This window comes from Camponotus floridanus, unplaced genomic scaffold (assembly GCF_003227725.1).
Source record: "Camponotus floridanus strain SB8 unplaced genomic scaffold, Cflo_v7.5 scaffold64, whole genome shotgun sequence".
Classification (NCBI taxonomy): domain Eukaryota; kingdom Metazoa; phylum Arthropoda; class Insecta; order Hymenoptera; family Formicidae; genus Camponotus; species Camponotus floridanus.
This window is the reverse complement of record NW_020229814.1, coordinates 190153-207816: the sequence shown is the minus strand read 5'-3', so window position 1 is coordinate 207816 and position 17664 is coordinate 190153. Positions and strand designations below refer to the sequence as shown.

Below are 17664 nucleotides of genomic sequence, written 5' to 3'. Positions count from 1 at the left end.
ATATGAAAATACTTGATGTTGTTCAGAAATAATACACTCACACGCAAAGAAATGAAACACTAAACTTTAGCACAATTTTTTAACATCTTTCAACTGCGATAAATCAGCAATAAAATCATCGTATTGATATAAAATATAGTTTAAATTATAGCTTGAATATTCTTCTTAAAAACCAAATTTGAGTTATCAAAAATGTTTTACAAAATAGCGAATGTTGAAAATAGATTTTGAGAAGTGGGAAACAAATTTTTTTTAAACTGTTGTATTGCTCAGGAGAATCAGAGAATTTTCTTCAAAACAGTATAACTTTATCAAGAAAAATTCATAGAAAATTGATTAAAATATAGATTCGTTAGGAAATAAATAAGCTTAAAAATTCATACATTTTTATATGAAGAAGTCGATGGTGCGTGTGTGCGTGTATGTATTATATTAAAATATAAAGACTCAAAGTGCAAAATTATATTGTACTTCATTAGATACAGCAATTTTTATATTAAAGTATGCTAATAAAATAATTATATTTTATTCCGAAGAATCCGCGGAAATTTCTTTTTTTTCTTTATCAAATGGAATGTAGTACCACTGTAGGACCGAAAATTATTAGTGTTAGTTGAAGCTCCACCGACGTATTAGGTACAATTGGATGCGTGGGCAATGTTAAACGTTAAATCGTTCCGCTAATCGTCACGATAGGATTCGATGCGACAAGATTGTTACTCGCCTACGACCGAATTTCCTGTAAGCCTGATGAAAAGAATACGGTCTTTTGGGTTAAACAATAAATCACGGCATGATTAAATAGTGCGATACGATAAATTTGTCACAAATTACAACAAGTCCTTGGCAATAATTTGTAAGTGTTTTTTGATTATAGATGCTGACAAATTTGTATGTCAATTAAACTTTGGTGTAAACAAACTATTAGTAAGTATCACGGATTATATTACAAATGTGTAAAAATTTTAAGAGAAAGATGTGTCTCGCTCTATGGAAGAAAAAGAAGAAGAAATATAGCTATTTATTTTCACCATAAAAACTTATAAATTGCGGCAATCCAGAAATGAATAGGTACGTTAAATCGGTGTCGCATGTTTATAGCTTACTAATAAACGTCTTAGCTGCAACCACGAGATTTCTCTCTTAAAGAATATCGTCATATTTTTACCGCGATATTTATGTTAATAAATATAAAAATCGAACGCCGTGAATAACCACGGAAAAACCATTATTCGAAAACAAAAGACGATCCTCAATATCCCCTTGTGTCATTTCGCTATCGCATTTTAATCATAATTTGTAATATATATTTCGCGGTTTCGTAATATTAGATACCAAAATATGTTTGTATTGTTCTGATCTATTATGACCAACTTAACTGAAGCAATTGAACACCATATTTGTATTGAAATAACATTTTTACGTTGTTATATGTTTTGTCAAAGCATTTATTCACGCATCTTTTACCACATAGAATTTATTTTGAATTTATTACAGTCTAGATATTATATTATACAGAATGTATCGTAACTAATGATACAACCGGGAATGTAATGTTCTACGATAAAATAAGTTGAAAGTGTAAAATAAATAGTTTTTATATAATTTTATTTATATAACTTTTTATATAACTTTGTTTCCAAGAAAATTTATATATCTATAAATTTGTAATGTGATTTTTTCTATGAAAATTATAGATTGTTCCAATCAATAAGAATTTTATATGCTAGTTTCATGTTTGAGATATTATTATATCAGAAATATTATCAGAGATATTATCTATTATTATCACAAATCAGAATAAATAATATGATAATAATGTTATAAAAATGTTTTAAATTATTAGGATAAAATACAAAAATAATTAATTTACTACAAAAAAATAAATTACTTTGTACATATGTATCTTTTGATTTGGCTATCTAGAAAATACGTCGAATTCTTCGCATTCCCGACCAGTGGTCTCAGATACAATTTCTCTCTCTATCTAAGGGTTAATCACATAAAAGAGGAACGAAAAAATTCCTCGGGTCCTTAGACGTCTCGTAGACTCTCGAAAGTCGTCTTAGAGTTGCTTCCTTATGTTAACCAACCGAATTCATCGAATCCATTCTATGAGCTTAGGATCAGCAGAGATTCGGATTTGTAGAAAAGAAGAGATTGAAGAAAATCATCTCTTAGAGAATTAAAGAAAAAATGCTCGTAAACCTCTGTATTTTTTTGCGAACGAAAATTTAGCATTTTTAAAATCGATACTGAACTTGAGGTTTCAGAATTGTTACATTAACTGATTTGCGAAATTGAAAATCAAAGAACTCCGTGATAAATTCCTGCTCGTGTTTTGCGTCATAAGGTCTCCCGTATATCGATTTAGTTCATTGGTGTGGCGCGAGACAGCTTGAGGACCTTCTGAAACACATACCGCGGAATCGACGGACCAATAACGCGGGGGATACCTAGTCCGCCCACGCGCGAACGTAATTTTACGCGCAAGTGTGCGCGTACAATAAAAATCAAGTGAGCAGCGGGGGGCTCGCACCGGTTCTCCATCAGGTTGCTACATTCATACCGGCCGACCGTGCATGCGAATTAAGCGACCGTCGTCGTCAGAGTGCATCTCCTCCACTCTACACGAGTATTGTCAATAGTCGCTCACGTAGGTGTAGTCGTGCGAATGCCGGTGCGTCGTGCAGAGATCATCGTCATATGTCTAACTGTAGTCTCTATGAATTGAAAAATGAAATTTTAAAATTTTGTATGCAGTTACACAAATACGTACGACAAATGATGAAAGGTCCTAAAATGTAAAGGTTTCCAAAAGATAAAGCCATCTTCACAAACTGATAATAATATAATCGTAAGATGACAATAAACAGCACAGAATATTGCAGTAATATTATTAATATTGTTGTAACATTGCAATATTGCCGCAATATTACTGCAATGTTCTGTGCTGTATGGGTAAGATGACAAAGAAAGATGATAATAAAATAATCATAAGATTATTTTCAAAAAATAAAATTATAAGATTGTCTTTGTAACCACCAGATGCTTGATATTTTGACACATAAAACATTTTGATCAGTTTTAGTTTTCACGGATGATACGCATATCGTTTACGTCCGCCTTAACGAAACTACGCTTCATTTACAACACAATATATGCGGAAGTAGGTACGAGTGCATTTGGTTTTGAATAGACGACCAGTACCGGGCGTCTCAAAAATTGTTCGATCCGACACTGTTAGCTGTTATTCGCATGTATCGTCTTAAAATAATTTGAAAATATTATTGTGCGCTCCTTTCAATAAATAAAAGTCTTTAAATCTCTGAGAGAAGAAAGAAGGCAATTCCCCTTTACGTTATTCTAGAAGCAACACAAATACACGCACAGTCGCCCACGCGCCCACGCGACACTCGCCTGTTCATTCATTCGCTCTCTCATATCCCTCTTTCATTCAAAACCCGATACATGTACTTCGATCGCCCGTATTCGTCGGGCTTCTCTCGTAGATAGTCGTGCGTGCACGTACACGTGCGCGTTATCACGGTACAGAAATACACGCATGATGCGTACATCGAGCATCAGCTCGACGACGTCTTACATTTTAAGATTGCAGTATCTTAAGAGGAGTGTCATCATGTTCTATCTACGCTCTTCTCCCGCTCCCGGCAATTGTTGGCTTATCCGTTGATTTCCTGCCTCGTTTAAATACTCAGCGATCGACGACACATTAAATTCTCAAAGACTACTCGTGAGAATCCAGCAACGTTGGCACAATGTTATTAGAAAATGATAATACAAGAAGAGACGCTGAAATTTTTAAATATTTTAAAGATTTATAACGGGAAACACGATGATCTTATGAAAAATACACTGTAAAAGAATTAAATTAATTTTAATTTTAGGAATTATTTTATCTTGTCGATGGGTAATTATATTTTACTTAATTTTCTTTTCCGTCTGCACATTACAGTAGATTTGAGATGTAAGAGAATAAGCAATTATTTACGAGAAAGAAATTATGCATACTTTATTGAAAAATAATGAAAAATATGAAAAATGTGGAAAATATGAAAGATATAAAAAATAATTTCATCACATTCTGCAATTTCTCTTAAATGAATATTTAATATCCTATCTTGAATTTTATTTCTTATATATAAAACATCGTTGACTCAATCATTCGCATATTTCCATGAAAATATTATAGTGCGAAGAAAGGATTCGAGCTGATGAATGTAGTATTTTGCTTCAGGCTAAATTGACGCATTCACGGAAGATATATTATACATGATATTTCATGCGTATGTTTCGGTAATCAAGGAGTTGAAAGTTTATGATCGAAAAACGGAAAATGCAGAATCATATGTAATTTATTTTTCCCGCCTACATGATTTCTACCTAAAAAAAATCTTGATACGAATGTTCTAACTGAACTATAGGAATGTATATATAGTTACACAATTTACAGCATAAGTCAAATTAAAATTAATATGCTAGTTGAGTCAGTATTGATATAATTAAAGTTTATATTTTATTATAAATAATGATGTATTTGAATAATTTTTACTAGTCTCAGAAATATACATAAACAAGTAAAACGATCTTAAAATTCCTATTCTCACTATTAAATTGTGATATCAGACACAAGAAATTATATGAATTTTATTCTTGCGAAATACATCAAAATAAATCAAGTTTTTTGAATGCGACTAATATAAATTAAAATAAGTCAAAAATTTCGTTTTTTTGTTATCCTACATTAAAAAATGATGATGTGCCTCTACATTTGTTATACATTCTGTGACATTGTCAATGAAAATAGAGCTTATGATTATTAAGAAAGCTATTTATTAACTTACGAATTAAAAAGACATATTTTGACATATTTTACTAATGCAATTTGACATATTTTACTAATCCATATCATTATTTTATTAATTCGTAACTTATGTATTAAAAAAAATACTTATTTATCTGGATATATTTTGAAGGAAAAAAAACTTATATTGACTTTTCTTGCTTCTAACATCATAATTCAGTGTATCTATAAAGGATCACAGAAGCCTTAATCTATTTATTAACATAAAAATATATCTCTTTTTTATCATATATATTTTAAATATATAAATTAAAAAAGAGAAAGAAAATATATTTTAATGGAATATATTTCTAATAAAAATTTTGTAAATTGCCGTGATAAGAAAATAATACCTAAACAAGAGTTTGAGAATACGATATGTAGTTAATTAAATATTTTAATTTAAAAAATCTAAAATTTTTTTATTTACTGCTATATATTTTTTATTTACTTTTATATATACATATATATATATATATATATATATATATATATATTCCAAGAAATATATTTCTCTATTATCTTTGAATAATCCTTCTAAAGTGAACATTTAATAATAGATTAATAGATGTATTTGACAGACAAAAGTATATCAGTACGTGAGTGGACAAATGAGGAATATAATCTCAATATGATAATGTTAAAAAAATTTGAAAAGTGACGTTTCATCAGATTTCTATCAAGGGATTGTAATTGTGTGGTACTTGAAACATCCTGTATACCGATGATCTTTTCTTCACTGAGAGATTATACGTGCCCAGGATCTTATGAGGAAAGATATAACTTCGCCGTTTTATATGCGTGCACTTGGCATGCGTCCGCTACGTGTCCTGCATAAGATCGAAACGCGGAGATTGTCACGAGACGATTCTCTCTCTTCGAAAGCAGCATCTGATGATTAACACCATTAATGTAATACGCGTGATTATATTGAGTTCAGTTACAGTAGAACAGAAGAAAACATTTCATAAATCGGTCAATTCTAAACTCAAAAAAACCGATTAAACATTCATGTTCGAACCCAAGAGTGTTGACCCAGTAAATACTATTTGTTACAGTATAACATGGAAGTAACAAATAAAGCAAGTTATACCTATATGATATAAAACTGTATAATACATCAATCGTATTATTTTGCAATATTATAACAGTAATATAATAAAATATCATTATAATATTGCTGTATATGTAATTTTTCACTTATTGCTATCCATCAAAATCAAACTTATTTCTAACTCATATTCAATTCTTCACCATGAATTTCAATGTAAAGCCTACAAAGGAAAAATATTAACATAAAAAAAATATATCTCTTTTTGTTAGTTTAATTTTTAATACAATTCAAAACAGAGAATTCAAAATAACAGATTATTAAATTGATATAAATGAGAATTTATTTACTCTATTTAAAACAAAAAATCGAAATTTCTATACATATAAATTAAATACCAAACTTTATAAATTAAATAATAATAATATAATTATATAAATAAATTAAATATTAATAATATAGATTTTTTATTTCTTTAATTATCAATTCTATGATCGATTCTATATGAACTAATTCTATATAGAATTATGATGTAACGATATAATATATGTATTATATTATATATTACACATTTATGAATAGAAAATTACAATTAATTTATCTTACCAGTTATATTTACTTATGTATATTACTTGTAACGTTTCATGTTACTACTTTTATAAAATATTAATATTAACATTTGAGAGATTATATTTATTATAATTAAGTTTATTTGCGATATTTGTATCTGCCGGAGAGCAGATATAAATCGACAACAACATATAATATTCACATTGAATGATCGAATAAATATAAAAAATGATAAAATCAGATATAGACCAGTACGCATTGACCTGTACGCATTACGTTTCCAAAAATGGACTCGGACATGACGACGAACTCCGTTCAGAGTTACGTGTATGTCTTACACCCACGTGCATGTTGTACCTACGTGCATTGCGATCTTTTCACGTTCAAATTCGGAAGTTGCGTAGGTGCATCTCAGGTGTGATTCACAGTTTCTCAATTTCCAATCGTATCTTACTTGACTTGGTCAGTAATATTCATATTCGTAAGACAAATCTATCACATTTATGATCGATTCATTGCACCATTCATTCATCAATTAATTGCTTCTTTCTATCGGATTAATACATCAGTTGATTTTCGCAAAGTATATTTTATATCACGAAATTATATCAATGGCAATAATTATGGCAATGTTTGCTTTTTTCAAAGCTACGCGCGAAATAGAAGCTCTGACGGTAATTTAAAGCATCTTACCATTCATCGGTATGCTTGCATCGATGAACAATATAGTTTATATAGTAGATAGGAAATTATGGGACAATGGCAACCAGGATTATGTATAAATTTCAAAATTGTGTTTATGTATTGTCTACATCATATTTATATAGTCCTTTTTCATGTAAACATGTAAACTACGCATTTATATTTGAAAATGCGTAGTTCGACAGTGTGAAATACTGTTTCTCATGTATGTAATATAAAGTATGTAATTATATGTATCTCATGTATGAAATGTAATTATATATTATTTATATCATAATTTAAACGTCAGAATGAAAAAGCAATAATTATAAAATAAAGTAATTATAGAAAAGTGTTAATATAATATAATATAAATATAAATATATATATATATATATATATATATATATATATAATATTATATTATATTAACACTTTTCTATAATTACTTTATTTTATAATTATTGCTTTTTCATTCTGATGTTTAAATTATGATAATATATAAATAATAAATAATTACATACATATACAAATAAAATTTATATTGATAAAACAAACAGAATAAATATTATATATTATTATATAAATAAATATATATATATATATAAATATATATATATATATATATTTATATAATCATATATAATATTTATTCTGTTTGTTTTATCAATATAAATTTTAGTTTGTTGAATCCTCTGTTGATTTTTCGAGGATTTTTTTTAAAATATTAAAATTATATCGTTATATTTAAGTCTCATGTATATGCAATATAAATAAAACATTTTTAATAAGCTATATTTCAGATTACTAATTGCTGTCAGATCATAGATGACATACATAAATAGTTAAATATAGTTTACATTGTTTATATATAGATGTAGACAAATATAATTTATGAGTAATTGCCCCGTTGGCAACTCTCATTGAAAATCTTCCATTTGAATCTAAGACTCACCATTTTTGTAAACTTCCACATTGACCAATGTCTCCTCGTCATCAGTATCAGGTCCGAGGGACACCGGCGTGTATACGATAGAATCTCTCGATCTCATTTCTTGTTTTTTCACGTCAATTGGATGATGCTTGTATTTCGCAGTACATTCGGCAACTGTAAAATGCAAAATAAAATTATATAAGTTTTATTTCTTTTTTAATATATTCTAAATGTAAAGAATTCTAAAAAATTTCCCAATAAGAATTCAAATCTAAAAAATAAAAAAAGCGCTCTAATAATAAGTAATACATATATTGAAATGAAGGAATTTGCTAGTGCAATAAAATTTTGCATTCGGGTATAGAGTGGACAATATAGTAAGTAGTACAATAGAGCTCGCATAACTCTATCAGATGACTCGAAACCCGTTGCCAAATATAGCAACTGTAGAAATTTGCGCTTGAGATTTTTCTCTGAACTTTATGTTTCGCGTGCTTTATAAATATCAAACATGAGCTTGTTTTCATGATTGCATTTTTCCTAAATTTAGAAGCCTGCTTGTTTAACTTTGCCAATCATTCGACTATTTACAATTCATATTTTAATGAATCTGAATGCTCGACAGGTCTTGTAAAGTGAAATTTAAATTAACCATGACATACGTACATGCAATATTCATATGTGCGTATGTGTAACTTCAACTTAAATTACACAAAGTATAAATAGAACAAGTATAAAGAGCAAGCGAACTTGACGATGTCGTTATACGATATGATATCGATATTTTAATCGTCTGGTTTTCACCGTTAATAACCTAGTTTTCAAGGTAATATACTGCGGAATGTTAATCTATATGATTTTATTGCAAACTAAATGCCTAAGGATTAGACAAAAATATCTCAGACGCTAATAGTCTGTTCGGTTTACTTTTATAAATTTGCATTTTTTCATGAAGCATAGATTATATACTCTCTCTCAGAGACCCATTTTGTTACATAAAACAAAATTATTTGGTTAAACTATTTTGTATTTTCGCATGAAGTTCTTTGTTGTATTAATTAAAAGATTTGTTTGTTCAAACAAATTCATATTCAGACAAGAGATTAGTTGATTCAACCAAATTTTATTTTATTCAACAAAATTGGAGCTATCAATGTATGATATACATTTGTTTTATTTGTCCTTGTATTTGAAATGTGTATTTTAGGCAGAATAATTTTAATTTTCTCTCTCGAATATTCATGTTTGTCTACGACTCTTTCACATTCGTCTATTGATTAGATAGAAGATAAAAATTTCGACAACGCGTTCACAAAAGAATTTTAAGTTGGATTGGTATGTCTATTTTATGACTATTAATTGATTCTAGAGAAAGAGATTTGATATATTCTTTTCTGATTTATCCTTACTGTTAAAAAGAATATTTGCATTGATAGAGATAACAATAATTAAGTGATCGGACAAATATACTTATTGTTAGAAGTATTTAAATATTAGCTGACCGCTGCATTTTCTCTTTGATAGCTCCCATCGAAATTTACTACTAATACACAAGACAAAAAAATAATAGTTCTTTTTAAAAAAAAGTGATTATTTCGTATAATTTTTTTATACACTTTTGAAATATTCCAATAATTCAAATAATCGTGTCAAAATTTTAAAAACTTTAAGGTTAAAATTCTAAAAAGAAGACTTTAATAATTTTAATAACATAATAATAGCATATGTTAATAACATATTTTGTCATGTTATCATTATATTTTGCGACAAATTAGAAAAATTTTATTCTATTAAAAATTGAAATTATTAAAACTTTTACTCTTTAAAAAAAAATGTTGTAAAAATTAAGATTTCTGAGGTTTTGGTGATTAAATATTAAATTTATAAAAAAAATGACAGTTTTTAAGCTATTAAAAATAATTTATTAGACATTTTTCAATTGTTTATTAAAACTTAAATTTTTGAAATAGTACTAATTATTTATTTAATATTAATTATTTATAAATTTTTAAGTTTCTGAAATTGAATTAGTGATAACACAATTAATAAGTTCAGAATAATGAAATAAAAAATTAATATGTTATATCAAATTTTAAAAATTTTTAATTTTCTTTTTAAATTTATTATATTTATATAAATATTTTTCTGAGATTATTGAAATTAATACTATTTGATTATTGAAAATCTTGAATACCGAGAATCCAAAATATTAAAATTAATCAATAAAAATAATAAATAAAAGTTTCAATATAGCAACTATACAATAACTAAATAATTAAACATTTTCTTTTAGCTAATAAATCCAATATTTAATCACAAATATTTTATACTTTATTTTATTAACTTTAACTTTACAATAAATTTCTTTTAAGCATTATAAGTTTTACGCTGTGCTTGATTTTAAATAAAATAAAACTTTTGTAGAGAGAGAAAGAGAGAGAGGGAGAGGGAGAGAAAGAGAGAGAGAGAGAGAGAGAGAGAGAGAGAGAGAGAAAGAGACAGAGACAGAGAAAATACATCAACTATGATACTTTTTTGTAATCTACATTTTATATTTCTGAAACCTATAATGTGATAGAGTTCTAAAATCAAAATCACATATTTTGAGTTTGAAAAAAAGCTGCAAGGAATTAAAAAATTCCTTTTCTCAAGTTTTTGTCAAAATTATATTGATATAATATATTGCGAGAAATTCGCATAATACAAGTCGATGTATCGATATAAATTATTTATTTTTTTTATTTTTGATCCCATAGCAACCGGTTCCTCGTGGCTGCGTACGCGTGGTTCCTCCTCAAGTTCTGAACGCGGGAGTTATTTCGGGAGGCGCGACTGCTACCGTCTCGACGTACCGGTAGACGTCGTCATTCTTCTGGGATTTGATCACTGGAGGAAAGATAGTCTCTGGGAATGCATCGTGAGAATGTATACCGTCGGTCGATATTCTCGTTTTAAGCATTTTGTACAAATATCGCACACTTTTTTGAAATAAATATTTAAATAAAAATACATATTTATATCCTTACAAGGAAAAACTTATTTTTGTATTTTATTTTTGAAGAATATTATGTGCAGAATATATTTAAAAATCTAGATTGATCTTTACATGATCTTGAAAAATAAATTAAAATTCAAAAGTATCAACTGTTTTTTGCCTCAAAACTCTATAAATTTTAAAATATTTTCTAAAGTATTTTTGTATAACGTCAAATTTTAGGATAAATATTTTATATGAAACACTCTGTGAAATAAATTATAAATGAGATATAAACGAGATATTTAATTAATAAGAAATAAAGATTAATTAATATTTGTTATATGCAAGTAATCTACATCTGTCTACATACTTTGTCTACATTTCTATCATACAGCGGCGGATGTAAAGTTTCATCCCGGATGACTGTTACGGCCACGCCTTTATGTTTGCAGGGGGTCCCAGATATACTTGGAACAAAGAAGAGCAAAAAGAGATCTTTCGGTAGTCGTTGCTTAAAACATTTCCAAAGAAATGCTGCTGAAGAAAGTTGTTGCCGTATTTTCTCTAGATCACTGTTTGTGAAAGTAAATTTACATTCCCGTATGCATGTGGGAAAACAAGACAACACTATCAGATAAACTGTGTGTCTTAATATAATTATTTATGTAAATTTATGAATATCTAATTATAATTTCTATCTTAAATATTTCGAGATATATTATTTGTTTAAAAGAAAAATAATTTTATTTGCTCAAGAACCTTAAAAATAATATATCTTCATTAACTTTAACGAAAAACTAAACTCGAAAAATTTGACAGCGAAATTTGACAATAATAATATCTCATTAGTAAGTTCAAAAAAATCGGGTTTCTCTAACAATTATATCCGGCGGAAGAACAAAAAAAATTGTTCTATTCTTAGAATACTCTATCTCTCTTTCTTTCGCGACAGTCTCTCTCTCCCTCCCTCTCTCTATCACATTTCTTTCTCCTTTCCACTATTCTCTCTCTTTTCCTTTCTTTTTATCTTATAACAGATCTATCTATTGTACTCTTACGACAAAGCTATTCTAAATCTTTTCAATTTTCAGCGTCAAGTCTTATAGATTTTCATTTTTTTGGATTAAAATTTCATTTCTATCGATTAATATCATGCAAATGAAGTAATTTTAAAAAGTTGTGTTATAAAGCGAATTAAGTAATTGAGTCACGGAACAAAATAATTTGTATGATTACACAGAAACGCTAAAAGTGAGAAGAATAACGTGGGATAGACGGCAGGATATATGTTGGCATCCGTTTTACTCCAAATCCTGCCAATGGCTTCTCACATGTTATATAAAAAATTTATAAATAAAAAGAATAAGCAGTTTCGATATATCAAAGATTTAATAAACTAATTATGCGTGTATCTAATTATGAAAAATTGAATTCTAAAAGGCATATGTAAATTAGATAAGACTTTTAATGTTTCTCTGTAATAGATTAAATCCACATTCAAATGGTGAGATTGTTTCTCGATTTTTTGAATTATTTAAAAGAAAATTATTTAATAAAAAATAAAAAATAAATAAAAGTTCACGTAAAGGAAAAATGGTAGATATATAAAAATGATTGTGTGTGCAATATATAAATATAATGATTGTGTAATATAAAGATAAAATTATTTATATTTATTTTTGCGTAATAAAGCATTAAAATATGACGCCATTGATCATATTCGTTTAATTCTCTCTCGAAAAGTGATCATAAAAATTTATTATGACATGTTTGTAATCATACGAACAATTATCGCGCGAATTTAAACTCTTAGTTTCCATAAATTGATTTTATTTTACTTTCGTGTCACCACACCTATGGGGAGGTTAACGACCTCGCAACTTGCGATACATCTTGTCTCTTAGATACCCTGGATCCGGATTTTTCGGGGAAGTTGTACCTTGACGTACCGTATGTCCCAAGTTGAATGAACTTGACTTTCCCTAATCGGAGACGCTTCCTTCCGATTCTCTTAGCACACGCACGTGCCACCTTACTGCCGATATGAACACAGGGGGATCTTATATAGAGACTAGACCCTATTTACCACGTAGTTTATGCGCCCGATGATCCCAAGAGATGACGTACCTAAATCGTTGCCGAGATTATCCCTTAACTATATTTGGCTTCGAACGAACAACTAAACATTGGCGCCATTGATTTATATTTTTCTGGCTGTAATCTGATTTCTATTGAAATATATGAGTCTTAACATAATTAAAGAATTGTATTGATATCGTATTATTCTGAAATTAAAATCAATTAGCGTTTCTTTCTTGTAATTTTTAAATTAAAATGAAAAATTAACATTCTTGAGTTTAAAAACTTTTTATCTATTCACTTTAGATTAAATTCTCTATCCATCCCTTTCCCTTATTTTTAAATCTGTTCTAATTATTATGTTGCGATAAAAAGTGCAAGACATGATGACGTACTGGTATAATGAAAAAATCAATGTTAGATAATATAAAATTACTATAGATTTAGGACTTGGAGATGTAAATAGAAAAAAAATTAAATGTTTTTTTATAAAATACGTTTTGTATGAAAAAATCTGGTTTTTTCAAACAAAACGTATTTTATAAAAAAACATTTAATTTTTTTTCTATTTACATCTCCAAGTCCTAAATCTATAGTAATTTTATATTATCTAACATTGATTTTTTCAAAATTTTATTTTATTTTATATATATATATATATATATATATATATATATTTTTTTTTTTTTTTTAACATTTTTACTATCGTTAAAGTTTAAGTCTTTTATAATTATTTTATAAGTCTTTTATAATTGGTTTCTTTCATCCATTCACAATTCACGAATATAAATATTTTATAAATTGAAAACGAATTCTTTTATTTCTTATTTTATGTTTGAAAACATATATTTTTAAAACATTTTAATGGATTAATGAAAATTTTATGATTAAAAAGATACCAAACACAATATAATTCAGAGATAATTTTCAATTAGACTCATGATAAAATTTTTTATTATGCATCCTAACTGAAAATTATTTGCATAATATCGTGTTTAATATAATTTACTGCAAAAATCTCCTATGTTAATCTATTAAAATTACTTTTTTAAATTGCTTTTGAAAAAAAATTAATTAAAACACAAAAACTTTAGTCTTATATTATATTAATAGAAAATATAAAAAAATTACTTTAGAAGGAAATAATGAAAGAAGAACAAATTTGTTTTCATTTAAAAAAAGAGATATTTTTACATCTCTTTTAGGATCATTTGATTAAAGATATCATTAATTATAATTTAATACTAAAGCAAGATTTTTTAAATAACAAACGAGGGGACTTGTTATAGATGGCCTTGTATATATAAATTACATAAAAGCTATATACAATGTTGTAACAAGAATGGCCTCTGGAGAATAGCTCTGAAGAACGATCGGGAGGATCGAATAGTATTTGTGCGAGGGTATAAAAGCCGAAAATGAAGTGGCAGCACGCGCGCATAGCTTTTCGGCTGCACGCGAGAGGGTAGCTACACGTCTCGTCTTGATGGGTGACTGTTGAATGCTGACAAAAATAGCGGCGCGACGGCGTTACACACCTATGGATACAACGAACGGCATCAATTAAACGGAAGGACGAGTTCCCGGTCAGAGGAAGCTCTATTTCCGGCCTAAATCCTTCCTTCTCTTTTCCCTTTTTTCTCTCTAAGTACAATCGAAGATTTATCTCCTCTCACACAAATTATTAAGGAATATGACCTGTCACGCTAAATCCCTTGTAATTATATTAAAAATTTCCTTGGAATCCCTTGGAATTCTATTAGAAATTAAACTGACAAAAAGAGATATACTTTGAATTTTATGGTAAGATCTTTGTAGACTTTATATTCAATTTCACGATGAAAAATTGAATATGAATTAAAGTTAAGGCTGATTTCGCCGCAGTGGTAAAGAAGAAATATGTATATAAATAATATATAATCTCATATTGCAATAATATGTTCATGTGTGTTCTTTTATGTTGTAGTGTTGTAAAAAATAATACGTAATATATTACATTTTTATATCATATAATTAACTTGTTATATTATTGCATAAATAGTTTGTTGGAAATATATGCTTAATTATTTATTCACAATGATTTATTATTTACATTAGATTGAACGATTTGTTCTTTTATACAAATATAATTGTACATTTGATTTTTAAACAAATTTGATCTCTTTAAGAATGTAATTTCCTGTGAACTTTGATCCTCCGAGTCACGCCCTAGCATAAATAATTGCGACTTCGAAAGATTGATCGATCGTTCAATATGTCTTAATATACATACATCAACGCATTTTTAACGTTTTCTAATATATTATTTTCTAATTATACAATGCGCCACATATCTTGCACTTTCTTTTATTTATAATGACTTCGACTGATTGTGAATTAAAATCAAGATACTTTATTGCATTCGATTTTCTTTTTCACAACTTTGTCAAAATTACATTTACACTGAAATATAATTAAAACCTTTTACTTATATCTCTTTTCTTCCTTTAAAATTGTGAAAATAAGGATTAAATAATAAAAAATTGTTTCCACTTGAACATTTCTACGTGTATGTGGATGTATGTATTTATAAAAATCAATATATATTTATAAAATTAAAATAAATTTAGAAATAAAATAAACTTATAAACATTCAAAATTAAAAATTTTTTGATTTTTCAATGAAATACACAATTGACTACTAGACATTCTCGCGCCTAACGTGTCTCACCGGTGTGTCTCAGCCTGGAAATAGCAGCGTCGTCGGGCCGTCGACTCCTCTCAAGATTCTCGCGTTCTGCGCGTGCACGATGACACTTTCTTTTCTTTCTTTCCCTTGGATTTCTTTGTCGCGGATGAATATCGTTCAAACAGGACCAAAATTTTCTCGTCGTCTCTCGAATATAAAACGAACGAACAGGACGAATGCACGAAATTCGGAGAGAAAATTTCCCAACTGCTTGTAAATACGTTTCGCGAAAAGATAGGTTTTATTTTTATCTTTTAATGATATAAATAAATAAATAAATATAAATAAAAAATGTCTAGAAAAAAATAAATAAATCGTCCGGTTAGATGCGCGATTAAATTCTGCGAGTAACTTGCTAAGCCCTTTGTTTTCTTCAGGACTTCCGAACGAATCAGCGCGCAGCGACCGACTGCCCCAACTCGCCCCGAGATGTGAGAAAAAGCTCGCTCGGTGCCAGCTTCCCTCGTACTCGTAGCCTCCCGTCGTACTTCACCCCGCTAGATGTTAACTGTCTGCCACTTTACTTTAGAACTGGTTGCAATCATGCCGCTTTATATCGTTTCTTCTAATGCATTATGTGCTGTAAAATAAATAATTCAAATGGCTTAACATTTTTTTAATGCAAGTATGAATATTTTATTACATCAATTAATTTCTGTCTCACTATTATGTATGTAAAAGCATTAATCTAAAATAAAATATTTTTAAAAATATAAGATACTTTATCAGATATAACATGTTTTATGTTATATATACAATATAATTATTAAAATAAATTATGAAAAATATTATTTGTAAATTATTAATTTTTGAAATAATTTAGTCTTAAACTTTTTATGAGCACAGAATGATTAACAAAATTTGTATATATAAGAGAAATCATACCCTATATTATTTTGTTTCAAATTTCTCTTTCTTTTCAAATCGAAAGTGACTTCATACTGAAAACAAAGTTGTGTACTAATTATATAATATCTTTTATTAAATTCTACAGCACTCTTATTAAGACAACTTTTCTGATATCTTTTAAATATTTTTATTTAACTTGTACAAGTTTTCTTCCTTGTACTTCTATTTATCTTGTACAAATTTTTATTCTTAGTTGGCGCAATTTTTTTATATCACTATTTTTGTGGACAGTTGGATACAATTAGTGCATGAACTTGACGCCCCTTTTTTTACTTTTTTTTAAAAAGGTAAGTTTTTGAAGATTATATAATTTACGTAAAAGATAAATAATAACAGATATGTGCGTTGCAACTTATAAATTTATTTACTTGATACTTTATCAGTTTTTTAGATACAGTTTAGATCAATTCAAGTTTTTTCCGATAGAAAATTAATTCGAAATTATGCTGTTAATCAAATGAGAAATAATACCACGAGATTATAATGCTAAATGATATTTTATATTGAATATCGAAAATTCCATCATATAAGGATATAATACCGAAATCGCAGCTTGAGGAGAACAAAAAAAAAAACGTTTTAGAATTCAAATTTTATAAAAATGCAATTTTCACTTGTTTTAGATAATAAGAAATATGAATTATTATAAAAATATTAATGTCTCATTTAATATCTTATTTTTTTTAAATGTATAATATCTTAATATCTTTTAATTAATGTAATTAATTAATATATTATTTTTCAAAAAGAGACATCTTTCTATTATAAAATTCTTGATATTATCATAAGTATTCGAATTGTTTTTACTTCAAATACTTTCGCGGGAAATATTTGAAATAAAAGGAATTCGAATGCTCGTTTCACCAGATTA

At 27.7% G+C, this 17664-nt stretch overlaps 1 protein-coding gene across 4 annotated transcripts in view; it reads right to left on the bottom strand.

Moving 5' to 3' along the window:
- The window catches only part of LOC105247979 (protein TANC2), a 43110-nt gene extending 26962 nt beyond the window's left edge, over window positions 1-16148 (bottom strand). For 3 of the 4 annotated variants that reach the window (XM_011252468.3, XM_011252470.3, XM_020026455.2), the window contains exons 1-2: window positions 15867-16148; window positions 8122-8274 (exon numbers count right to left, since the gene is read on the bottom strand). In XM_011252468.3, coding sequence (XP_011250770.1) covers window positions 8122-8218 — 97 coding nt within the window. In that variant the 5' untranslated portion in view covers window positions 8219-8274; window positions 15867-16148. Of the gene's footprint in view, window positions 1-8121; window positions 8275-15866 lie in introns of those variants that run through there. The other variant, XM_025413259.1, reaches the window with a different exon arrangement.
- Window positions 16149-17664: the final 1516 nt, after the last annotated feature.